The 27,762-nt window shown below is 39.5% G+C and overlaps 2 protein-coding genes across 7 annotated transcripts in view; one reads left to right on the forward strand and one right to left on the reverse strand.

Moving 5' to 3' along the window:
• The window catches only part of RALGPS1 (Ral GEF with PH domain and SH3 binding motif 1), a 658,499-nt gene that overhangs the window by 320,961 nt on the left and 309,776 nt on the right, over nucleotides 1-27,762 (forward strand). The gene's annotated exons all lie outside the window — the stretch shown is intronic.
• ANGPTL2 (angiopoietin like 2) overlaps nucleotides 1-27,762 on the reverse strand; it is a 64,849-nt gene that overhangs the window by 10,875 nt on the left and 26,212 nt on the right. The window contains exon 3 of the mRNA XM_072631958.1: nucleotides 5,063-5,256. Within this exon, the coding sequence (XP_072488059.1) occupies nucleotides 5,063-5,256 (194 nt within the window). The remainder of the gene's footprint in view (nucleotides 1-5,062; nucleotides 5,257-27,762) is intronic.

Below are 27,762 nucleotides of genomic sequence, written 5' to 3' on the forward strand. Positions count from 1 at the left end.
CATGATAGACACCTCCCATTGACATTCCAGCCTGTCTTGGGCTGGATATTTGCTTCACTCCATCATTCTGTGTGTTCTGCAGCTCCAGAATTTGTTTTAGAGTCGTTTTTTACAGGTATTTGGCTGGGTTTTAGAGGAGAGCTCTAGCAAGTCTCTGCTTTTACTCTGTCTGCCATCTTGACTCTGCCTGCCCCCAGCCTTTTTTACTGTCATTTTAACTTTTAGAGTAGATGGTGTCCAATGGAATTTTGCAGATTCAGCCTTCATACTCCCAGGTCTGATAACCTTCTTTGTTGTTGTTGTTCAGTTGTTTCAGTCCTGTCCAACTCTTCGTGATCCCACTTTGGGTTTTATTGGTTTTTCTGGAACTAGGAAGCCCTGAGTTCAAATTCAGTATCAGACTCTTAATAACTGTGTGGTTTTCCTCATCTTTAAAATGGGGATAATGACAGCACCTACCTTAAAGGATTACCTTGAGGATCAAATCGAATAATGTATATAAAGTGCTTTATGTACCATAAACTGTTATATAATTGTTAGTTATTAGGGGAGGTCAGATTCATCACTAAAAAGAAGACATTGTTTAAATTTGAAATTGTGTGGGACCAACTTTGAGAACAGTTGGAATTCAGTGAAGGAGGGAGCTCACTGTGGGCTGGAGTTAATAATAAAAAAGTTAATGGAAGAGGTTTGATTTGAGCTGAGCTCTGAAGGAGTTTGATTGGGGAAGTAGAATTCTAGTCAAAAGTTTGAGGTAGGTAATAAGATGAGACAGGTAATAATGAATAACATTCTATTTCTGTAGCACTTTAAGGTTTACAAAATACAGGATGTCCCAAAAGTCTTCATGCTGTTTTAAGCTATTTAAGGATCAGCATTTAAACTTACATTTTAAATTGTTTTTGGACTGTAGAAGAGACCTTATTTCACTCAGCAGAACTAAACAAAATAGGAAATGCAACAGAAAACCCAAACTACAAAGGACTGATGCCCAAGACTAAAAAGCTTACATGTATTTAAGTTTAAGTGTTTAAGCTTATTAGCTTAAAACAGCGCTAAGATACTGGGGACATTTTTATTTTCCCTTCAACAACCCTGTGAGATAGATAGCATCAAGATTGTTGTCCCCATTTCACAGATGGAGTAAATGAGATCTTGAATGGGAAAATTGCTTGCTCATAACCCCACAGCTTACAATTGTAGGAGCCAGTATATGAATTCAGCTCTTTTTACTCTAAGACTAGTGCTCTTCTGCCTGTAGGACTTTGAGAGGTGGGCAGAGAACTTTTGAGTTAGTTAAGATGGGGTTTGTAAGCAGGAGAATCAAATAATGAAGACAGGGCATGGATGCATCTGATAGATGCAGATGGAGGGGTGACTTTTCTTCTTGCTTAGGCCAATTCCTTTATTCACCCTCTGGATTCCATCCCCTCCATACTTCTTCAGAAAATTGTTGCCATTGCCATCCTCCCAGTCACCAATTCATCCCTGATTCCTCACTTTCACTCACCCCACGTAGTTAGTCTGTTGCCAGATATTATCATTTATGCCTTCTCAACATTTGTGTTCCCTTCTCCCTACCCACATAACCACAACCCTAGATCAGAGATTTATCACCTCTTGCCTGTACTGTTGTGATAGCCTTTTAACTCTTTTCTTTGCCTCAAGTCTCTTTCCACAACAATTTATCTTCCACTCAGCTGCCAAGATAATTTTTTTTTTAATTGTAGATCTGGTCATGTAATCATCCCTGTTCAGCCAGCCTCCATGGCTCCCTATTACCTCAAAGATCAAATATAAACGTCTGTTGGGCATTATGTAGTCTCTTCCTATGGCCTTCTTATGCTTTCCTCCTCTCCATGTACTCTCAAGGCTCAGTACCCTCACTTCTGTCTCCTAGTTTCTCTTGATTCCTTCAACACTCAGCTCAAATACTACCTTCTACAGGAGGCCTTTCCCAGTTTCCCAAATTACTAATGGCTTCTTCTGTGAAATTACCTTCTATTTGTTCCCTCTATATCTTGTATAGACCCAGTTATTTACATGTAGTCTTCCTTTCTTTGAGTGTGAGCTCCTTGTGGAGAGGAAAGAGGGAGGAGATTTATCTTTTGTCTCTTTCTGCATCTCTCCCCTGTGCCTAGTTCAGAGTGTGATAGATAATAAGTGTTTAAATGCTTCCTGACTGCTGACTGACTAGCTCCTATTTCTAGAGCAGGAAGAGACCTCAGAATATCTAAGTCTAACATCTTCATTTTACAGATAAGAAAACTGAGGCCCAGAGAGATTAAGTAACTTGTCCAAAGTCACTCAGGTGGTATGAGGGGTGGGAGTTGAATCTGCCAAGAGTTGCTTCAGGAGGAAAGACACCAGTAGCAAGATGGTTATGCTAGCAATCTAGAGATTAGGGTGATGGCAGTAAAGACCTAGAAGAAAGGATAGATATGAGATATAATGTTTCAATGGAAAATTTGATAGGACTGAGTACTAGGCATGAAGGAAGAGAAAAGTATGACTCTAAAGAGGTGTGTCATGGTTTGAGGAACACTGGATTTGTCATCAAGTGAGGCCAAGAGCTGGCTCTGCAACTTACTACTCATGTGACCCTGGTAAAATTCTTTTAATGCTGTCATTTTCTTCCTCTGTAAAAAAAGAAGATTAAAATTGATGGTCTTCAAAGTTCCCTCTATGTTAAAATGCTGTGATTTTGATTTTACCCCTGGGAAACTGGAAGGAAGGTACTTACTAACAGAGATAACAGACATCATAGTATAGTGGATAGGGGCACTGGAGGCAGGAAGATATGGATTCAAATTCCATCTTTAGAACACTTATTGCCTCAGCTTTTTCATCTGTAGAATGAAGGAGTTGGACTTGAGCACCTCTAAGGTCCCCTATGCCTCTAACTCTATGAGAACTCCTATGATTCTGTGAGATAGGGAATTTGAGAGGGAAGCTGCATTGTGGGAAAGGATGACTAGTCTAGTTTTAGATAAACTGAGTTTGAGATGATAGCAAGAAATATGTAGGAGACAGAAGTAAGATCAGGGGGCCTATGAGTAAGCCTTAGGGGATGCCTAGAGTTAGATGGAAAGAAGAGGAGCCAGCAAAGAAAAAAAGAGAAGAAGCAGTGAAAGAGGTTGAAAGAGAACCAGTCCAGTGTAATAAAAGGGAAGCCAAGGGGAGAGAGAATTTCAAGCAGGAGGGTATGATCAACTGCCAAAACCTGGAAAGAGATTGAGAAGAAAGAGAGCAGCATGACCATCGGATTTGGCAAGGATCATTGCCAGCCTTCAAGAAAGCAATTTCTGGAAGCCAGATTGAAGGGAATTAGTAAGGGACAGAGTGCTTTAGAAGCAATAGGAATGTGCACTGGTTTGAGAATTTTGGTGAGGAAAAGAAAAAAAATAGGATGGTGGCTAGGAGGTAGGGGAAGGGAAGTTGCATGATTAAATGAAAGTTTTTTTTTTTCCAAGAAGGGGAGACCTCTCAGCTAATATACTATGCAGAAGTAAAGAAATATTATGTTAAAGCAAAGAAATACTAAGTTATAACAATCATGACAACAGAATGTAGTCATCTATAATCAGTCCCTGAGCTATTTTCCAGTAAGAAGGGAGGAAGATGAGGGAAGAAGTGTTTAAGGTGAATCTCAGAAGGTAGAGAGATGAAAGAGAGGAGAGAAGCCTCCAGCGTATAACCAACCTCTCAGCAGCTTCTGACTAACCTGCTATGTGAAGGAGCAGCCTGGAAATCTCGATAATTGGAATAGATGCCCTTGGTCTAGTAAAAGTATGGGCTTCTTATCTAGTAGAGGCAACTGAGTCTTCACCTAGACCTTAGAATGGAGAACTTTCACATACTCAGGGAAGGAGCAAGAGGTTTCCCAGCACCTATGTTGGACGTGAAATGATTTTCTAGGGCTAGAACTCAGAGATGGAAGTACAGGTATTTCACACACACAGGGCTGAGAGCAAGGATTTTTGCCCTGCCCAGGACTGAGAAAATGGGTATTTCCCATGCCCTGGGTTGGTAGTAAAGATATTTTTTCACATCTAGGGATAGAAAGGAGGATATGTCTCACACCAGGGATGGAAATAAAGATTTTTTCATATCCAGGGATAGAATCAAGGGTATTTTCCACACCCAAGATAGGGGTGAGAGGATTTTCCACACCTAGGGCTGGCAGTAAAAGTTTTTTTTCACATCCAGTATTAGAGGTAAAGGTGTTTCCTATAAACTAGAAATAAATTCCAATTTCACCACATGAGACTTGTAGGGAAAAAAATTGAGTGATTCTGGGCTTCCATTAGTGATTCAAAGAGGTTCAACAAGAATAAGATGGTTCCTAGTGGAGATGATTTTAGAAACAGTGTTGTCATGAACCTCCTCATTCGATTTATATCTCAGCTGCTTTGTCATTCCCGACCTTCATGCTGAAAATAATATCATCTAATGAAGCAAGTTTTGGTTGTTGTTTTTTTTCTCAACAGAGAAACCTTCTTTCAATGAAAACTTCTTCCTTCAAAATCTGTAGAGTTCATGGGGTCGTTGTCAAGTTAACAAGTCAAAGGCATTTATGAAGCACTTACTATGTGTCAGACACTGTGCAAAGTGCTAAGGATACAAGGAAAGGCAGAAATCATCCTTCTTTCCAAGGAGCTCACTTATAATGGAGAAAAACATGTAAATGACTAGGTATATACACACCATATCCAGGTTAAATGGAAAGTAAGTTTAGAGGGAAGGAACTATTTTGTGTATGTGTTTGGGGAAGAGAACAGGGCAGGTCTCTTGCAGCAGGTGGGATTTGAGCTGAATCTTAAAGGAAGTCAGGGAAGCTGGAAGGGATAGATAGAGAGCAAGCATTCCAAATACAAAGGACAGCCAATGAAAAGGCACAATCAAAAGATACAATATCATGGAAATTGTAGTAAAACTGGTAAAGTACAAAGGGACCAAGTTATGAAAGACTTTTTAGATTTCATATTCGATCTTGGGAGGGATAGGGAACCCCTAAAGTTTATTAAATGAGACAAAAAAGGCAAATATCACTGGCTCTTACTTTATAAGTCTCCCAGTTCCGGAAAAAGTTGACAGATCCATCAAGTCGTCTCTGTATAACAGTCCAGCCACCCGGGTCATGTCTCTGATCACACCAAACCTGCATAAGTCGATTAGTATTTTCAGGTTTCACGAGGTAGATGGAACTGGTGTCATGGCCATCCTCCAGTGCCTGAAGACAGTCTCTCCATGGGCCTGTATGGATAAAAACATACTGGTCTATCATAGAGTAACCAAGGATGATCATAAATGTCACTCACCTGTGACTACCTCTCTAATCTCCAACCCCAACAGAAACTCTCTCTGGAGCTACCCTGGTTTGTGCTGAACTACAAAAAAGACCAGAAAGTGTAGCTTCGGAGAAAACAGATATTTTTATCCCACCTAGAACAATACCTGTAGACTCAACCATCTGAAAAAATGCCTTAAGTCATTTGAGTTAATTCTGTCCTGGAACTCTTACCCTGATCAAACTGTCTTGATTGTTCGGTGAATGAGTGCAAACTCAACCAGCTTACTATATCTATCTGACCTCAGACCACCAGAAGAGAACATACTTTATATTCCATCCCATCATCCATCTTGCCACCATGAATGTACCCTCTTCCTTGCTGTCCACCTTTTGCTGCGGTCTTGAAAATCAAATCAATACTACCATATTAACATTGTTCTTGAAAAGGGTAGGTCAATTGACCACCCTGTTGGTCAACCTACCATCCTTGTGCTTCTCTAGACACTCCTTTGTTAACTATTATGTATGTTATCCCTCCACCCAAGAATGCAAGTTTATTAAAGGCAGGTACTATCTCATTTTTATATTTGTATCCCTAGTGCTTAACACAGTGCCTGGCACTTAATAAGCCGTTAATAAATACTTTTTCAATTCATTTTCACTCATTTATTAGTTTTTCTACCTTTCATAATACACATAGAAACATTTTATAAACCTTAAAGAACTCTATAAATGTGTGTTGTTCTCACTATTGTTATTCCTAGTAAAATTCTGTCCAGAACGGAACTTCCTTTGGCTTTAGCCTCATTTCATACCCTCAAGTTCCTCATCTGTTTACTTATTTGGCACTTAACATGGCATGTACTTTTATGCACTCTGCTCATTCATTGGCTGACTCTGGCTGCCTTCCCAGGTTCCTGATGGAACAGGAGACATGGCAATGAGGCTACCATTTGCTCACAAAATGTCAGCAGACAGTATTGATGTTTCTGTCCCATGATCCCAATTCTTGTTTGCTGTACTCTTCATAATAAATTCTAAGAAATGGGTGGTGGAAGCTATCTTAAACATGTTACTGGCAGAGAAGAACCTTCCTATTCTGTGTCCATGGTGGGAGAGAACCCAGTGATCTTCCATAAGGTAGTCAGTGGGTAAGGGTGTGGCATAAGTTTAGAATGTGTTATGGGATGACTGCATTGCCGTTTTATGGCACTAGAGACAGGTGAAACTGGGTATTACAGGTATATGTGATAGAATATGTTAGTGATATGAAAATGTCAAAAACTGTGAAGAAAACTACTTTAAAAGCTCTCCTAAAATTAAAAAAATCATCCCCATCTAGTTAGTTTTGTATTGGAGCAATTTTTTAATGAAAAGATTTGTGCTTTTCCCCCAGCAAACAAATTATTATAAAGATTATCTTGATTTGTCCAAAACTAAGTTTATTATTTTTATTCACCCAGCTCAATTCAGTAAGTACCTACTATGTGCCAGATGTTTTATAAAGACAAAAAATAAAACCAACTCTGCTCTCTTCCTTATGATGTCATTTTGTTTTTCTGTCCATGGCATCATTATTCACTCAGTTCCTCATGTTCTCTACCTGGCAGTTATTTTTGACTCTTCATTTTTCCACCCTTCTCCTATCTAATCTGTCACCAAGTCATGTTAATTCTATCTCCACAATATCTCTTATATCCATCCCCTTCTCTCAGCTCCCACTGCTAACACCCCAAACTGTAACTCAGGCCAGGCATCTAGACCCTCCCTATGTGCCAGTGTGAAGGGGGTTAAGCACTTCCTTCTGATGGCATGCCAGAGTCCACCATCTCTGAGCTTTGTGGTTCACTGGATCCATACCCCTATAGGGACTGTTGGTGAGAAGAGTGAGGTCCTAAGTTGAGAGAAGACAGGGGAAGATGGAGTGGCAACAGGCTTCCTCCTCTCTAGTCACAACTGCACAAACTGTTCACACACTATTGCTTCCCATTCATTTCCTCTTCCCTGGTTGTTTTCTTTATGTGCCACTCCCTTCTCCTTTCAACCCATCCTGTTGTCTGCCCCATTGTATCTCTACCCCCAACTCACAACTGTTGCTGTTGCCCAGGTACAGGTTATCATTACTAAATACCTGAGCTATTTTAATAGAATCTTAAAATAGCTTCATCTATTCTCTACTCCTATTCCAATTCATTTTGCTACAATAATCTTCCTTTCATATAGATTTGGTAATGCTTCTTCTTAGCTCAAAAACTTCAATGACTATTTACTACTGAGTAAAGTTTAGACTTCCTTGCTTAACTTTCAAACCCCTGCACAAGGCTGACCCTCTCCACCCCATACACACACCTCTCCAGCCTTATCTCATATTACTCCCCTCTAAGCCTGCTGGACTACTTTCTGATCTCCAAACATTTCCTGTGTGTTTCTACCTTCCTGCCTTTGCTCACATTATTCCTTAGGCATGCAATGTCCACCCTCCCCCTCTTTCCTTGTTGAATTCCTGTTCATCTTTTAAAGACCTCCTTTAGAGAGCCCTTCCTGAGCATTACTCCCATGAATAATAATAGCTTCCATTTATAGAGTACATTGAAGCTAAAATGGTGCTGCCACCTTTCCATTGGACCTCACCTAACACTCACATAGTGCTTTGTTTTGCAGCCCTATGATGTATTTGGGTATTAGGAAAGGGAAGAAAATAAACATTTATATAAGACCTACTATGAATTTGTTAATGTTGATGTCTTATTCACCACTACTAAACTTGTTCCTTGTGGGTAAGGACTGTCTGTTACCTAAACTTCATCTTCCCCAGTGCCTAGTTCAGTGTTATTGAATTGAATTATTTGATTCTACTAATAATACATTTCCAGTTCATGATAACCAACAAGAGATATCATGATCTGTTAGGTTACATTAATAGAAATGTCTGGTACAAGGGACATGATAGTTCCACTGTACTCTGCTTGTGTAAGACCTTATCTGGAGTATTATATTTGGTTTGAGTACCATATTTTATGAAGGACATTGACAAACTAAAGCATATTTTGAAAAAGGTAACCAAAGTGGAGAGAAAACTGCAAACTTGCCCTGTGAGGACTGGAGGAACTGGCATCTAGGTGTTCCACTGGTGAGAGTGCTTGACCTGGACTCAGAAAGATTTGAGTTCAGATCTGGCTTCAGACACTTACTAGCCCTGGGAAAGTCACTTAACCTCTGTTAACCTCATTTTCTCCATCTGTAAAGTGGTCTATGAATAATTGTCTATTAATATTAATTGTCTATTAATAACACCTACTTCCCTGAGTTGTTCTGAAGAGAAAATAACATATTTATTCACAAGGTGCTTTGCAAACTTTAATGCTTTATAAACAGTAGTTGTTGTTACATTTAGCTTGGAGGAAAGAAAATTTAGGGAGAAAATGGTAATTATTTTTAAGTGTCTGGAGGGTTGTCATATAGAAGACAAATTAGACATAATTTGGTTGGCTCCCAAGGTCAGAACTCGGAACAATGTTTGGAAGCCGCAGCAACATAGCTATTGATTGGATATATGATGAAGATTCCTAACAGTGACAGCTGTCCCAAAGGGGAGTGAACTACCCCAGAAGATTCTAAACTCTTATCTCTAGAGATCTTCAGACAAAGGTTGGATGGCCCCTTGTCAGGGATGCTCTGGAGAGGATTCCTGCTTTGAGGCACATGAGCCTAGATGACTATGAGTTTCTGTGATTCTGTGAAGAAGCACATTTCTTTAAAGAAAGGATTTAACATATTTGAAGTTGCTGGAATATTTGCCATGCAATTTCTGCCAGGCAGCATGCTAAGATTAATAAGAGGTGTTTGGTTTGAAAGAATATTAATTGAACTGAGGCTTAGTAGAATTTTTAAGGCCATGAAAAAATATTGAAATAATTTTTAAAACTACAATAAATTTTTGTTAATGAAGCATAATTCAAAAGGTGCAGTAGGCAAACCTTTTCCTTTGGAAAACTCCAAACAGCCCCACCAATGCTGACTTTGGCTTGCCTTCTAGAGGGTAATTTAGAACTGAGCCCTTTGCCAACAATAATACTGGCATACAGAATGATAATGGAAGGAGAAGCCTAAGTCGACAGCCCAGACATTTGCTTTTTCACACGGATATTTGAATATTTGAAGACTGGCTATATTAAGACTATATTTAGACTCTGTGGACAACTTATGGTATAACCTGGCCCAAGTGAAAGGAAGTGTACTCACCATTGCTAGGTGGGATATAAGCTTGACTCTGAATGTAATTGAACCTTCCCTGCCATTATGGGGGCTTTGAAAGAAGACAGTTACATTTTCCAGCCACAATCTTGGGTAAAATATTTTTGTATAGTGGGGTTTATTAAAGGTGATGCTAGTAGTTAACAAATTAGTTGAGTTCCTGTTTGCAATTCTGAAAGTGCCCTTAATCATTCATAACCCTTTCCTCTTCCCTAATATTAATTATTTTTTTTAATTTGTGGAATAAAACATTTTCATGACACATCCAATAAAAAGATGCTTCCACATGAAACTGCAAATCTACTATGCTCAACTTGCTATTTCTTTCAGATATACAACAAAATTATTATGAATATTTCTTTTTTTCTTCCTTTTTCCCCAGCCTCTACCCTAGAGATGGCTGTTATTAGACTCAAATAGGTATATGTATATATCTATATAAAATTATTCTATACATATATTCTATTCTATTCTATTTATCAGTACTTCCTCTGGTTACAGATAGCATCTTTCTTCATATGTTCTTTATAGTTAATTTGGGACTTTTGGAGGGGTGGGTAAAATAAGGAATTCATATTAATTAAATATTTGTAGCTCACAAGGCTCTTTGACTGGACACCAGGGAGATACAAAGGTTTTATCAGATGCAATTCTTGCCCTCACAAAGGTTATAGTTTAAAAGGGAGATTTTAAAAAATTGATATATTTTGACCACAAGGACATACAACTTATATTCAATACTCCAACAGATCTATGATCTCCTCAGTAATGGTACTCCCTCCTTTCTGTTCTGCTCCACTCAACCATGCAGCTCTTACTCGTGACCTCCTATTAGTTTGCCAAAGAAGAACCACCTAGTGTACTAAAGGTCTTCATCTCTTGTCCTGACCTCATAAGGATACCACCAACCTAGCTTACTGGCTATCAGTTATCTCTCATTGTTTCCACAAAACAAACCCAACATCTTCTTTATTCTTGCAGCCATTGTATACTATATTATAAATCTATAGATATTTTATACTATGGTATACCAATTATATAAGTGTATTAGACTTATCTAAACAAGTGACTCATATCTCGAGATACTCATCCAGACCATTAGACCTAAAAAGCAGTATGGAGTAGGAGATAAAGAAATGGCATTGGGGATATGAAGAGGTGGGGTTCTCAGGCCCACCTCTTACCACCTCTTACATGTACTGGTTGTGAGATCTGGGCAGGATATCTAATCCCTCAATGCTCCTAAGCAGCTCTCTATGATTCTAGTTTGAACAGTTACATATCTACATTGGTAGAATAAGTTCCTCCCAACAAGTTTCCTACATAGATAAAATCATTGATATGGTTGATTTTGTTTGTTTTGCTTTGGATTGTTTTGTTTTGTTTTTAAGAATAAGTCAAGGGAAAAATAAAGTAATTTATGAGCTCCAAAGGGGAAAGGTCATTCCTAGCTAGTGGTTAGAGAGGGATCAGGGAAGAATTCCTGGAGGATGTGGTATTTTAGCTAGGCCTTAAAGGATGGGCAAGAATTCAATCCTCATAAATAAAATACTGTTTCATCTTTCTAAAAGAGATGAATGAGGGAATGTGTTTGCCCACTGTTTGTCAAATGACTTCACCTCTGTAGGTCTTAGTCTCGTAATCTGTAAATGGAATGGGTTTGACTACATAACTGAAATTGCTCACATGTATTTAGTGTTTAAGGGTCACACAAACACTTTCTTCAGAATAACTCAATTTCATTATCTGGAAAATGAGGGTGTGGAACTAGATGGTTTCCAGCTCTAAATCTGTGATCTCAGGAACTTGGGGAAGTACAAGCAGTGCAAGTATTATTATGTCCATTTCACTGATGAGGAAGTTAAGGCCCAGAGGCATAAAGTGATTTATCTGTGGTCAAATAGCCAATTAAGTGTCAGATACTGATGTCAAACTCAGATCTCCTAAATCCATATCTGGAATTTTTTTTCCCCCTCTGATAGCACTGTTCTTGAGATCCTGTCTAGTACTAACATAATGTAAATCTGTTTTTCTTAACTCAGATCCCTCATTCCTGTGATGATAGATTTGGTAGGCAGAGTCTCAGAGACTTACTGACCCTTCTAGACTTCTTTATGAGATATCCAGTGTGGGATCTAGAGGGAAAAAAAAGAACAACTCTTCAGAACAGAGTTCATGGGAATTGGTCACAGGTCTCTGGGGGGGTCATATCCTTAGTGTTCTAGGAAGTTCCAGATGTAGAAATGGTGTTTGGGGTTTCTAGAGCAAGAGTTTTACCCTCTTTTGGGTCATGAACTCCTTTGGCAGTCTGGTAAAACCTATGGACATCTTCTCAGAATAATGCTTTTAAATAATTATAGGAAATACTAAATTTCAGTAAGAAGTTAGTAAAAATAAAGACATTTTTTCCCACTGAAGTTAACAGACTCTCTGAAATCTATCTGTGGACCCCAAGTTAAGAATCCTTAGTCTAGAGCAGGGATGGGGAACCTGTGGCCTTGAGGCCACACATGTGGCCTTCTAGGTCATTGAGTATGGCCTTTTGACCAAGTCTGTTTTATAGAACAGATCCTTTTATTAAGGGAATTTGTTCTGTGAAGTTTGGATTCAGTCAAAGGGCCACACTTGAGGACCTAGAGGGCTACATGTAGCTTCAAAGTCACAGGTTCCCTACCTCTAGTCTGGAGGGAGAATAGCATTTAGAGATGAGGCAGGGGAGGGGAGGTGCCTGCCTGTTTGTTGAAAATGCATAGTACCTTAGGTACCTGAAAGGCAGTTTAAAATCTGTATCTTTCTGGCCCTGAATTTCCACATTCTAATTTTCCACCATTTCTTCAGTGCAGAGGGGGAGGAAAAGTGAGCTTGCTTGTTTCTGTCCCTGCATCAGTTAGACTGTGAGTGAGTCCTGGTTCCCAAAGAGGCCAGTTTGCCCTTCTCTGACCAGCCCAGGGACTTGTCCTGCCCATATGCTGATAATAGAGCTCTCTTTCTTTTCCATTTATTTTACTGTGTTATGCGCAGAGACAGCTGGCCTCTTCCTCTTTTCTGATCCCCTCAGCACTCTCAATTCAATCATATATTTACTTTGCTTCAGGAAAAATACTGCCAGGACTAGGGGAAAGAAAAGCATGTCCCTTCTGAGTTCTCAGCTCCCTCTTACTGTTACTGCTCCAACCACAAGATGTGCTTTGAGTTCTTCAGTGAAACTTGGTTTTTATTTGGGCTTCTGAAGGGTAGGAAAGTAAGTGAAAAAATTTGCTAAACAAGCCTCCTTTGGTCTTTCTGATCCCTGCTCTAGCCCTGTGGGATTTTTACAACCGTGTAAAAATGTAAATGTGGATGACCAACATAAAAATGTTAATGGTCTAGACATCCACAGGCTTTTGATAGAGCCTTCTACAGCTTTAGCATATTGGCGTTGAGAGGATTTCTGTTGCTTATGGATTTTATTTTATTATGGCAATTACTGCTCCCTCTAATACTGGCTTCCCTTAATGCTTCAGCATAGTATAGTGGGTGCCCTGGGCTCTCAAGGGCCAGGCTAAATGAGTCTAGGCCTTTACAGTTTCCACCAGGGTGAAAGTATGAGCCTAATGACTGCATGTGTGTCATCTGAAGACCATCCTCTATGTGGAGAGACACACCACTAACAGATTTGCCAGGGGTTAATTAATATCTTTGACCACAGAAACTCATGCCTTCTAAGTTGGTATTGATGAAGCAAGACAGTGTAGTATGGTGGATGGAGTGATGAACTTATAGTCGGAACAACTTGGGTTCAAATCCTGTCTTTGACGCATACTAATTGGGTGACCCTGAAGAAGTTATTTAGTCTTTCTGAACCTCAGATTCCTCATCTGTAAAATAAGACAGTTAAACTAGATGTCCTTTGGAGTTCCTTTCAGCTCTAAATCTATGATCTGGAGTCTCAGAGTTTATGTTAGTTTGTGGATGATAAGATACATTTTGGCTACAAAAACTAAAGAAGAATCTAGGTCTACTGCAATATAGAGGAGGCAGGAGGGAGAACTGTATAGGAGAAAACAAACTGGGTCTGAAGTTAGAAAACTTGGATTCAAGTCTCTCAGCTCTTTCACTTCCTGGCTGGTGGTCTTGCACAAATCATATTCCCTCTTTAGGCCTCAGTTTCCCCATTTATGGGATGAGGCTGGACTCATGCAGGGGCTCTTCTCCTTCTTTGTGTCATGTACTCCTTTGGCAGCCTGGTGAACCTATGAATTCCTTCTCAGGATGATGTTTTTCAATGCAGAAAAAAATATGTAGCATTATAAAGGAAATCAACCTACTGAAATAAAGATAATTTTTTTCCATCTAAGTTCACAGCATCCCCCCTGTAATCTATCCACAGACCCCCTGGGCTAGATAATTCTTAAGGTCGCTTCCAATTCTGAGATAGATAATGGATGTGATCAGCATCAGTGAAGGGAGCATTTATATTAAATAAGTCACAGATCCTCATAGTACAGTTGCTCTTCACTAATATGTGTCTGTGTGCAAATACGTGTGCATGTATGTAGTGGGGGGGCAGCAGGGAATAGTGGATAGAGAGTTGGACTCCAGGTCAGGAGTATTGCTTTGAGTCTCCTTTTGACACATACTGGCTATGTGCCTCTGGGCAAATTACTTAACTTCTTGGTGATCTAGGAAGCCTTCTATGATTATAAGATGCCAAATTACATTGGTAGAGAAGGTTTCTTCATTAGAAGCGCCTTATACCAATGAAATCACAAGTTCTTTATATAGCATGTATATATATATATAAATATATACATACACACATATAGTATACTATATATATAAAATTTCATGTACATAGGTAAATTCTTTGGTTGCTGGCATCCATATTACATTTTTTGAAAAACTAAGGTTTTTTTGTTTGTTTGTTTTTTTAGATCTTTAGATGTGTGCTTTTGCTTAACAGATTCATTAGTTCTCCGTGTTTTCTTGGGAACCTGACAGCTCTTGGTAGGGCATATGTCCAATCAACCAAAATAGTAACAAACTCTCTGAATCTCAGGATTGTGGGATTTAGAGCTTGGGCACTCAATGTCATCTAATTCAGCTCCCTTATTTTACAGTAGAAGTAATTGAGTTGTAGAAAGAGAAAGTGATATTTTACAGTGGAAGTAACTGAGTTGTAGAAAGGGAAAGTGATGAGATCAAGACTGTAAGTGGTAGAGTGAGGCTTGTAGGTAGATACTTGGACTCCAGTACTATCTCTCTACTAGAGCAAGATGTTTTAATTTCAGCTGTAGTGAAAGGCATTTTCAAATTAAAAATAAGAGAAATTTCAGGCCAAAAAACTGGAAAACAAATATGGAATCATAAAAATAAATTGCATATTCAATGTTAAAGTCAAACTTATTGCCCTTTTGTCATGTTTAAACTTAAAATACAGTGATGTCACAATATAAGGCTGTGAGGGAATGCAGTCACATTCCAGCTCATCACCAAATTGGGGGTGGCTTGATGGGTAAGAACTAGGTTGAAAGCTATCAGCATCTGAGCAGAAGAAAAGGCTAACTGGTCACATGATGAAGATGTAGAATCAGTACAAGTGGTAAGACTGGTGCCTTCCAGAATTTAAAAACAAAAAGGATAAATGAAGGGCCTCAGAGGGAAACTTTATAAGGATGGCATAGAATGATGAGTGGCTAGTTTGGATGTGTGCATTCATGGGTCCACAAAGAGAGTATCCACATGATGAGGGGCAGCTATGTGATGCAATGGATAGAATACCAGTGCAGGAGTCAGGAGGACCTGAGTTCAAATCTCACCTCAGACACTTGACACTCACTAGCTGTGCGACCTTGGGCAAGTCACTTAACCCTAATTGCCTCATCCTGGGTCATCGCCAGTCATCCTGATGAATATCTGGTCACTGGATTCAGATGGCTCTGGAGGAGAAGTGAGGCTGGTGACCTGCACAGCCTTCCCTCACTCAAAACAGTCAAGTGCAAGTCACATCATCATTTCTGTGATGGCTTGGTCTTTTTTGGCAATGAAGGATGAACACACACATCCACACTGATGAAATCACATGTGGCTCCAAGTGTCAAAGCAAAAGCTTCAACTTCAGCGAATCACAAAATCTCAGAATTAAAGAGGACCTGACTTAGCATGACCCACATTTGAATGAGAGTTCCCTCAAAAAGGTCTCTGACAAATGTTCATCCTGCCCCAATACATGAAGTTCCAGTGATGATGAAGTTTTTTATTTCTTGATGAAGCCCATCCCACTCTTAGCCAATTATAACTGTTAGGGATTATGTTCTTTCCCTTATATTTAGCTGAAATCTACATGTTTTCATCTTTCAGTCTTTGCTCCTGGTTCTGGCCTTTAGGACTAAGGAGAAAATCTTCTAATCTTTTTTCCACTTGACAGTAGTATTTTAACTGCTACTCAAAAACAATGATAATTGTACCTTTCTCCCTTTCCTCTCCTTTCTCCTCCTCCCCCAGCTTCTCTTTATTTTCTTCTTCAGGCTAAATAGTTCCAGTGTGTTCAACCATTTGTTAAATGGCCCAGTCTCAAATTTCCCCACCATCCTGGTTACCCTTATCCAAATGTGCTTAAGGTTGTAATTGTTCTTTCTAAAGTGTGACACTTAGAAATGACCCCTCCTACTTCATACTGTGTTTTCTTTTTTATTTTCAAATGACCTCCGCTGTCCCTCCACCCCCAGCTCTCTACCATTTCCCTTGAAAATCATGGCCAATGTGAAAGAAAACACTTAAAGTTATGAATCACAGAAGCACCAGATGTATTTCAGTAGGAAATTCCAGGTCCAGTTTCGGCAACTAGTCAGTTCTCTATTACTGGAAAAGTTTTACAGTGTGAGCACAGAAAGTATTCCCTTTTGGAGAAGGTCTGTCCACTCTCCAGGTTATAAGGTAGGATGAGGTGTTCCTTTCAAAAATGATTGTTCTTCAACATGAAAATAAAGAATAAAAGAAATCTGAAAGGGGAATCTTGACATTTGCCAGGAGGTTAGAGGGTAGAAGAATGTAATAGATGAGAAATGGGTAAAGAACCACTTAACACCTGGAAATAATAGACATAAGGTTCTTCCCCAAAAGGAGGGAGATGGACTTACTGAGGAAAAATCAAATGCTTGTTCTCCAAGGAATGATGATGTGGATACACAGGTGCTGTGAGGTGAGACTTAAACCTCCCCCCCAACCCCCCCACCACCAAAGCCAGAGGAAGAAAGGATGAATAGTAGCCATTGGTGAGTCTCTGCTCAAGGGTACCAAAACAGCTATTTGTCAACCTGATAACAAAAGAGAAAGTAAATGGTTTGCTATCTTCCAAGAACATGTATCCAATTTATGGAAAAGAATCAGCCAGGACTTTTGTCAAATGATGATGATTAGTATCACTTTGGAGGTTTTATAAGGATATGAGAAATACTGTCTCAAAAGAATCTAGAAGTAATACTCAAAAAACCACAGGTGCAGATGATGTTCTCTAAAATGGAACAAACTATCTCTCTGCCCCCATCACAGATCCACTTCTTTCTAAATTCTCTCTCTCTGTTAGGGTACCACCATCCTTTCGGTTCTTAGATTCATTCCTGACTCATCATTCTTCCTCATTCCCAAAAATCCAGTCATCAAGTCTAAATTATTCTACCTCCACAACATTTCTTGGACCTATTTTCTTTCTACTCAGGTAGCCACTATCCTAGTTCAGGTGTTTATCACCTTTTGTAGGAATTAATGCAATATCCTCCTAATTGACCTCCCTGCTTCATCTCTCCCCAATCCTCTCCAGTCTCGATATTGCTGTTGAATGATATTCCTGAAGCACCACATGACTATGCTCAGAAAGCTCCAGTACTTATAGTGATTCCTCTAGAATTAAGTGCAAACCCCTCTCTTTGTTATTTCCATCTAGGAATGGAATATAGCTCAAAGGGGCTGGCAAGAAGTTTTTGGCTGAAGACTTAAAAATGAGGATTAGATGTTCTTTAAACTGAAAAATGAAGAAGAAAACTTGTCAATACATACCCACCAAGTTAGATACCATAGAAAGGAGTCAAATGGGAGTAAAAAGAAAATTAATAGTAATGCCCAGAAAGTCAGAGGACACAAAATGCATAAAAGGAAGTAGCACAAGAAAAGTCCGAAATATCAAATGTTTATTCATGAATAGATAACAAGGAAATGAACCCTAGTGAAAGAAAGAAAATTAACCTAGTTATCACTGGAATTTGATAGTATGAAAGCTGTAGCTTAAATAAAAAAGACGACATATTCAAAATAGACAGTATAAGTAAAACAAAGAAGTGTGTGTGTGTGTGTGTGTGTGTGTGTGTGTAGTGATACAGAGTAGCACTGAATATTAAAAAGATATATGAGGAAATCTAAGAACCAGAAAGAGGGAAGGATAGTTGTGAGTATTTGGTGAAGATCAATGGAGGCAAAAATAAGCAATATTTTCATTGGAATATATTTCAGATCTCTTGGACAGAAAGAGGAAACAGGTGAGTTTGGGAAAGAGATTACAGGTCCTACACAGAGGTATAATATAATAGTTATGGGGGACTTCGACAATGTAGGTGACTGTTGGAGCTCTCTCACTTTGCCAAAAAGCTAATAATTCCTTGACTTGTCTTAATAACACTTTCATCTTTCAAAAGGTAGAGGAAGCACTGAAGCAAACTTCTTTTTTGGATCTGATTCTCATCAACAAGGAAGAATTTGTTGCTGAGCTGTAAATGATGTGAACCACGTGGGGAAAATGACCACTGCATCTTATAACTTGTGCTAGAACATAAGTAGAAAGCTGGTCCTAGTCTGATATGGAGAACAGACTTTTGGAGTGTATTTTTTTTTTCAGAGAATTCTAGAAAAGGATAGGTAGAATCCCAGAGACTAAAATTCTACAAAGGAAGTTCACCCACATTAAACAGAAGGTTCCCAAGAATGAAATTCCACATATAAAAAGAGAAACAATTCCCTTGGGGAGAAAAACAAGGAGTTTTTTTAAAAAGATTAATATATATGCACATAGAACTCCCTGACCAATTTTAATTTTCAAAAGAAATATCCAGAAGAGGAAAGCAATGAGAGTTAACAGAGGATGAATGCAAAAAGCATGTCATGATCCCGTAAGAATTTTGCCAGTAGGTCCAAATCTCAGAGTAAACCAAGACTGCCAAGAACAACAAAAAGATGTTTTTTTAGGAGATTCAAAAAAGAGAATGTGTCACTGCTTGCACCAGAGAAGAAGACATGGATGATTTGAGACCTTCAGCATTGGAGAGATTACCTACATCATTAACATATCAACATATCCTCAGAATTTCATTCTCGTGAGCTTCCTGTCCCTCTTGGATTGACTTTTCCTGTGTAATTTGAATCCTTTCTCTGACCCTTGTGAAATGTGCTTTCCAAAAATCTAGGACACATGTCAGGCTATTCTTGCTTTTGTTTCTTCTATCACAAACTCTTAAGATAGAGAGGTCCCTTTCTTCCAAGGCTCCCAATATTTCCAACCCTTCCACCAGTTGTTTTTTTTTTTAATTATCAGATAAAGTCATAGTAGTGGTCAGTGAGATGTAGTGGAAAGATAGTGTGCTTTGGATGGCAAAAGACTTGTTCAAAAGCACAGAGCCGGAAAGTTGCAGAAATAAAGATTAGTCTGGCAGCATGTAAAAGATGGATTAGAAGGAGAAGAAAGCAGAGGCAGGAGACCTGTTTAAATTGTTATTCTCTTAATTTGAGGTTGAGTTTCTAGGATGTTTATGGTTTCTATGTTCATGGTTTATTAATCTGTAGAGATCCAAATGCCCTATGTATTATTTCTGTTTAGCATTCTGAGTATAACACTGTGAGATTTGGACCCAAAGAGTCATCTTTAATTACTCTTTGTCAGCCTGGACTGCACTTTATAGTAGAGCACACCAGGAAGTTGTATGTGACCCTATGCTATTTAGTATATTTATCAGTGACTTTGAGACAGTACAGTGCAGTGGAAAGATGCTAGATTTGGAATCAGAGGACTTTGGTTAAATTCTCAGGCATTTTTTGAATCATAACCCAATTTTCTACCTTTGTGACCTTGGACAAGTCACAGCACTGAACAGAAACAAACATTAAGTGCCTACTATGTTCCAGACATTGAGCATATTTTTTAAAAAATAGTGCCTGTTCAGTTTGGAACCCAGGGGGTGGAGTTGCCTATGGTGGGTGGGGGGAAGTGTCTTGTACCCCCAAGGACTCCACCCTAATAACTTTGTTGCCCAGCGGTCCCCCTCGGGATTTAGAAGCAGGGACCAGAACATGTTAAGACTGGGACTTGGCTCATTAGAGCCTACATCTGAGAGTGCCTACAAGGGCAGTGTGAGAAGGACACACCCCTAAGAGGACTTTGCTTGGACATTTTGCTTTGGATTGAGGAAGGAGGGGCTGGTTGCTCACTCCTCAAAGACTGACCCCCCAAAAATGATGTTATGTATTCTGCAAATATAAAGTTCATGATGTTTTTATTTTGTGGGAATTATGTTAGATGTTAATGCCTATTTAGTTACAAGTTGCCCATGTAAAGGCTGTGAAAGATCTTGGGGCCAAATGTATTGATAATGCCTTTTTGGTTATTGTTAATATAATTTTGCTTCTTAAGGGGAAGATCTTCCCCATCCATTAATGGGCCTACCCATTAAGGGGAATTTGATTAGGGAAGATTTGTAGGAAGGCCTATACCTTTTGCTAATTTTCTAATGAGGCACTGGTTCTCAAGGGTTGTGATGCCCTCTGGCTCTAAAAAGTGTATAAAGACTCTGAGGTGAGGTTTTAGGAAGAAACTTTGTATGCCAGATGAGACTCTGGGAAACTGCTAAGCAGCCCTCCAGCTTTGAAAACCCAGATATTGGTGCTTCCCTCTCTTGTAGCTATGTATATATAGTCAGGCAGTTGCATCTGTCTGTTGAATTGTGATGTATATATTGCTTACTGTCATGTAGTTTGGAAACACTGTCTGTTGATTTAGATTTCTCTGTATTTTCTCTGAAGTTCAGGGTGCTGACTTTTTCTCCTGACTAAGTAAATGATATATGTACTTGATTAAAGTGATTGTTGATCCCTCAGAAAAAAAATATTAAAGTGCTTGTCCTCAAAAAGCATACATTCCATTGGGCCTCTCTGGGCCTTGGTTTCTTCATCTGAGGTAAAAGTAGGGGATGAGATTGAATCACGTCTAAGACTTTACAGTTCTAAATCTATGATCTTGTAATTTTGTGAAGGCAGAGGTGTTTATCAGATTTCCAAATGACACTGTTTGCAGCAATTCATCTCTGTTGGTTTGGAGTTTTTCTCCCATTTCCCTCTGTTTTTATTTTGTGGCCCTGAGTGCTTGGGGAACGTAATCAGGGCTTTTCTGTCTCTTTTCTGTGTTTGCTTGAGTGTCTGCGTGGGAATCTGTGATGAAGTCGCTTTCTGTCCTGGAATCTGGGCTCAGAACACATCTGAGGGATCTGAGTTAATAACACTGTGTTCTGAAGATTCTTCTGAAGAGGCATGGATCTAATTTTCCATAAGTAACCTTAATCTCCCAACACTGGGGAAAAAAATCTAGTAGTAAGCATCTTGAAAGAGAGCACCATTCAGTAGGAAGCCTGACCCCACGTGGGACCTCTCATCTTCCTATCTTGTACTACAGTATTTGTTTTTTAGTTTTTTCAGTCATGTCTAACTCTTTGTGACCCTATTTGGGGTTTTATTGGCAAAGATTCTGGAGTGGTTTGACATTTTCTTTTCTGGCTCATTTTATAGATGAGGAACCAAGGCAAACAAGGTTAAGTGATTTGCCCAGGGTCACACAGCTAGTAAATGTCTGAGCCCAGATTTGAACTCAGGAAGAAGGTCGTTCCTGACTTCAGGTTTGGCACTCTAGCCTCTGTGCCACCTAGCTGCCCCTAGAACATTTACTTGAGAGAATTGAGTGTTCCAGCATAGAAAGAAATTTCTTAAGAGGTTGCTTATGGTTAGAAGGCAAGGTGATCTGCAACTGGGACTGTTTCCACATGTCAGTGGGAACCTAGCCTGATGGAACCTCTGTAATCCACATTAGAGTCTCTTCCTCCTACAGGTCTGCCCTCTCTTTTGCTGGGTATCATGGTGCTTATTTCACGGCTGAATAAATTCAGTAATAGGCTCCCATCAATTCTGTTGATCCACCTAGGCAAACATTTTCCCCAGAAAGTAGAGTTTGTGGCTTCCTCTGACATCCTCTTCTGCTGCCTTGCCATGGAGGTGACTTTAGGTTCTCAAAGCCTGGCAGGGCTGGCAGGACCTACCAAACTGAAAAGACTTTGAGATGGGGACAGAGATGCACTTTGTGTCTTGCATTTGAGAATCAGCCTAGGTCAATACAGTGGTTCATTGCTAGAAGGTTGACTGCTAGGCTACAAATTCTTTTGGTTACAGCAGTTCATGAAGACCGTCATCTGTCTGGAGCAGCTAGAATATAAATTTTACTCAGCAGGCACCAGGGGACCAGAGCTTTGATTTCACTGGTAAAGGGAACTCCTGGGTGAGGAAACTCCCTCTACCAATAATATAGCTTGCCACCTTCTCTGCTACTTAGACAATTGTAGAGAGCATTGAGAGGTTAAGTAACTTGCCCAGGGGCACAGAACCAGTATGTGTCAGGTTGGGTTTAAATCCAGTTCCTTTTGACTTCAAGCCTGGCTCTCTGTCCAACTCACTTTGCGTATCTATGCTTATATTTGGTGAATTAGAGTGAGTGATAGTATCATTAGATATTAGAATTGTGAGGGACCTAGAAAATTGGTATTATTGGTACTAAATAATTAGTACTATATAATAAATTGGTACTAAATAATAAAAATATGAGGAAACTGAGGCTCAGAAAGGTAAATTGATTTGCCAAAGGTCACAGTGGGATTTGAAACCAGGTTTTCTGACTGAAAATCAAGTGCTCATCCCATTGCACCCTTCTAATTTTCCAAATGTGAAGGGTTGCTCTTTGTGTTGAGGGTTCAGGGGAGGGAGAGAGGAGAGAGACGGAGGGGGGGGGCGAGAGAGACAGAGAGACAGAGAGAGAGAAAGAGAGGGAGGGAGGGAGGAAGAGAGAGAGGGGTAGAGAGAGAGAGAGGGAGAGACAGAGAGAGAGAGACAGAGAGAGAGACAGAGAGAGAGACAGAGAGAGAGAGACAGAGAGAGAGACAGAGAGAGAGAGAGAGAGAGAGAGACAGAGAGAGAGACAGAGAGAGAGAGAGAGAGAGAGATCACTCCCAATTAAAGCCCAGCTCCTTCAAGGATTGGAATAAATGTATGCAGTATATGACTTTCAGCTCTTTGAGACAAAGCAATGAGAAGTTTTTGTGTGACAAAACTGCTCTTCTTTCTTGTTCCTTTCTTATTTACACTCAGTAGAGAAAGCATTCGATTTACATATTTTAAAATTTTCTGCAAGAATGTAATTCGTGCAGTGACCCAGTGGTTTCCTCATGACAACTCTTGTTGGCAGGAGTATGACAGGACCATGTAACCTTAGGTTAGCACCTTGAACTCCAAGCCCTTTGGCAGGCAGACCAATGTAAGAATGATGAAGGAACTGAATTTGCTTTTTATGTAACTGAGTAGCAAAATAAATATATGAGATAACATTTGGCTTCCTGCCTTTGCCTGAAGCAGCTGGACTTATTTCTTAAAAAAAAAGAAAGAAAGGAAAAGAAACTATCTTTATTCCACTGGGTGGTTTCTTGTTTTGTTTTGTTTTGTTTGAGTCTTTTTTTTAAAGTTATATACACAGCTGTATGACTCCTGCTGTCATTGTTGGGGATTTGAGCGTAGAGTCATAGTCAAAAGTAAGTGAATACTTCTGAGTGTTACATATTCGAGAAGCAGCCTGGTATTACAGAAAGAGCCCTGGGAGCCTGGCGACCCAAATTTTGGTCCCGCCGCCACCACCTTTAACAATAGCACCTTCACTCCGTAGCTTAGCTCTAATTCATCCAATGTGTGTCATTTGTTTCCTGGTACATAGTTGTTTACGTATTGTCTCCTCCATTAAGCAGTGAGCTTCTTGAGAGAAGGGATTGTTTTTTGTGTTTCTTTGTATTCCCAGAATTGTGCCTGCCACGGAGTAGATGCTTAATAAATACTTATTTTCAGAGCAATTAAGCAATCCAGCATCTGTATGATATTCAAGTACATCCTCACCCCTCTTTATGCCTCACTCAGCTTTTTTATCTCTAGCACAAAGGGGTCAGAACCAGTTGATCTTTGAGTTTCCTTTCCTCCCCCTATCCTGTAGTTCTTGGGTGCTGTACAAGTAGCAGTTCTGGGAGTGATAGTCTTATAGGGGAAAAAAGTATAAAGGAAACATGGCAAATGTGATTTCAAAAGAGTGAGAGTGACTCATGGGCCACACCCATGCAGAAATCAATCTTACTGTTTTACTGTATTTTTTTTTTTTTTAATTTTAGCCCAGACCTGTGCTTGAGAGTCAGGAAAAACTATATTAAAATCCCATCCTCTGGCATTTACTATGTGACTTTATGCACGTCATTTAACTGCTCTGAGACTCATTGGGCTCTTACCTGTGAAATGGGTGGGGGGCAGAGTAGTGATAATACCTGCAGCACCTAAGCTACCAGGTCAAATGAGACAACATGTGAAGTATTTTGTAAAGTTTAAAGTATAATATTCATTCATTCATTGCCCTTGTTATTATTATTTTATCAATCTGGGAAAACTCTGAAAGTGGAAACTTTTTCCACTGAGCAGACTGGAAATTCATCTGTAATGTATAGTCTTACAGAACCACTAGAGAAACTGAGGACTGTTAAAGGATGTGCCCAGGATCTCACCGTATTATCAAGGATTGGAATCCAGATCTTCCTGGCTTTTAGATTACCTTTTATGTTCTTTGTCAGGCTGTATCTCATAAAAGAAAAATATCTAATTTCATTGTCACAAGGAATACCAATAGTATGGTTTTGCTCTCCTGGCTATGAGAAAATCTTTAGGAAAATCTTGGCATAGAGTGTGGGCCTTCAGCCTACATGAAAGAGCTTGAAATGAGCCTTTGCTTCAGGCCTGGCAGTTTTCACACACCTGTAGCCTGGATAGAGACATGCTTTTTACATTGGGGTTTGGAGGTATTGTTTTCCAATGGAAATATATTACACGAATCATCTAAAATATTTTCCTGGACTTTCTACAAAATGGGGGGGTTTGTAAACTTTGAACCTTCTATTTTCTATCTTTCCTGTGGACCATTAATGGATTTTTCCTCTGTACCAGGGTATCTAATATTGCACATTCCTTTGTAAGTTGGTTAGACCAGTGGAATTGCAGGAAGACTAGGTTAGTCTCTCTCTCTCTCTCTCTCTCTCTCTCTCTCTCTCTCTCTCTCTCTCTCTCTCTCTCTCTCTCTCTCCCCCTCTCTCCCTATCTGTCTCTCTCTCTGTCTTTCTCTCCCTCTCTCTCTCCCTCTATCTCTCTGTATCTCCCTCTCTCCCTGTCTGTCTCTCTCTGTCTTTCTCTCCCTCTCTCTCCCCCTCTCTCTCTGTCTCTCTCTCTTTCTTTCTCTCTCTCCCTCTCTCTCTGTCTCTCCCTCTCTCTGTCTCTCTCTCTCTCCCTCTCCCCCTCCCTCTTTCTCTCCCTCCCTCCCTCTGTGTTGTACGTGTATGTAGTGAACCTATGATTTTATTGACGTGAAGAACTACCATGGAGAAACTTAATTCTACCAATATAGACTGTCATCTTCTCTTCAGTTTACAGTTTTGTAGATTTACCTAAAATACTAAGAGGTTAAATGACTTACCTAGAGCCAGCTAGCTAGCTAGCTCTCCATTATTTATAGCACCCTACTTAAAAATCTTTTTGCCTATAAGGCAGTATCAGCATGTTATAGTAGGAAAAAGTAATAACCTTGGAATGAAAAACCCTGTGTTCAAATCTCAGGCCTGATGTTAGCAAACTGTGTAATATTGGAAAAAGTCACCTTTTTGGACCCCAGTTTCCATATTGGTAAAATACATCTTCAGAATCCTTTCAGCTCTGATATTTTATGTTCTGTAATCCCTCTCAGGTCTACCGTAATATTCCATGTTCTGTTGCCTCCCTTCCATCTCCAATAATTTTTTTTTCTGTGGTCCCTTCTAGTTTTGACATTTATTCATTTATGTTCAAATGTCCCTTCCAGCCCTAATATAGTTCTCTAATGTCCATTTTGGTCTTGACATTCTATGTTCCAGAGTTCCAATGATGACCTTCTGCAACATCAAACATTTTCTTTTATAGCAATTATTTCCTTATCATTGAAGTCTAGACCAACTTATTAGAGTTGGGTTCCAAGTCCTTTGTTTGGTACTTGGAATGTATTTTCTATAGACATGTGGTTCTAGAGATGGATGACTCAATGCCCAGGCCAGGCCCCAAAAGACAACATAACTCATAACCTGGGAGTCTTAATAGCCTTTCTTCAATTATACTTCTTCATAATATATAAGCCTCTTTTTATTGGAAAAGAAATTTTGTGTTCCAATTTGGAATGTCTTATATTCCAGTTTGTATCCCAGCTATCTCAGAGAAGTGATTCAAGCATCAGTCCCTTGTTAATTCTCTACACCTGTATAAGAGAAGACAACTCTACATTTATCTTAGAGATCTTAATTAACATTTTATGATGTATTAATATTCTTTACATCTATGTAAGGGAAGTCACCTCTCTACATTCATCTCACAGAATGATCATGATTGACATTTTTATGGTGTTTTAAGATGTACAAAGAATTTTTTTTTTTAAGTCACCATCCCCTGTGGGGTTGGAAGTACTTTTGCTAATCTCTCCATTTTACAGAGAAACCAACTCAGGTCCAGAGAGGCTAATGAATGCACAGTGATACCCAAGTATCTTGACTCCAAGTATAATGTCATTTCCATCATATCATAAGATAGTCTAAATTTCGATGGTCTAAATTCTCTTGTTGAGGAATAAAGGACAACATTCCTTCTCACCTGCTCAATGACACTAAAATTGAAAGAAAGCTGAATTTAGTCAAAAGAGCCAAATTTGAATCTCTTCTGTTAGCTGGATGTTCTTTGATGATCCTCTTCCTCTCCATGGTAGGCATCTAGGTGGTACAGCAGTTAGAGGACTGGGCCTGGAAAGCCTGAATTCAAATCCAGTCTCAGACATTGCCTAGCTATATAATCCTGGGCAAGTAGCTTAAATTCTGTCTGCCTCAGTTTTCCCAAGTATAAAATGGGCACCTATCTCCCAGAGTTATTGTGAAGATCAAATGAGATAACCTTTGTAAAACACGTACCATGCTGCCTGGCCCATAGCAGGTGCATAATAAATGATTCTTCCCTTCCCCAGACCTCAGTGTCCTTATCGGTAAAATGAGGGGACCATTGGATTCTATGCTCTCTAAAGATCCTACTCCCCAACATTCTATTAATGAGAGTCTATGTTTTCTCCTCTGGGGGAGAGGGTGGCAGATGTTCATAAGTCAGGGACCACCTGAATTAGTAAGCAACTTGTTTATATGTCAGCTAGTTGACTTACAAAGAAATTGGGTAACATATGTCCTGAGGTAGGGATTGGTGAGGGTGAGGCAAGTGATGCGATAGGAGCTAACGTGCATTGAGAAAACAAGGACATAGTTTACAGAAATAGAAAAAGTGCCCCTGAATATTTTTCCTTATTTCCCCATTGGTAGCAGGAGGGTCTCTGTTGGCCTTGTGGCCATTCTGTCCACCAGTTAGTGGCTTCCCAGCCCATACTCTCCACCTCAGTTATGGAAAAGGACAGGAACAGAAAGTGATTCCTGTGTCTGGCATTAAACATAAAGTTCCATCAGAACTCATGGGCTTCATGATGAGAAAGGCATTAATTCTGCCTATTAAAATGAAATTAGGAACACAGTGTAACCTAGCAGCAACACTAAATCTTTTTTTTTCTAATTTTCCCCAGGTTGTATTGGCTAGATTCTCTTCCTGTAGGGAACCAGCAGCCCTTACTCACAGATTTGGCCTCTACTCAAAGTTAACCAATTCATTTTGATTTTAATTAACCTGCCTAACTTTATTTTAGCAGCAGCCAAGTTTGGTTGACTGCTTTATGTCTGTGATATCAATGATTTAAGATCAGAGTGTTAGATAGGGAAAGGATTTTGCAGCCCACCCCCCCCAATTTATAATGGGGAAAC

This window comes from Notamacropus eugenii, chromosome 1, assembly GCF_028372415.1.
Source record: "Notamacropus eugenii isolate mMacEug1 chromosome 1, mMacEug1.pri_v2, whole genome shotgun sequence".
NCBI lineage: Eukaryota > Metazoa > Chordata > Mammalia > Diprotodontia > Macropodidae > Notamacropus > Notamacropus eugenii.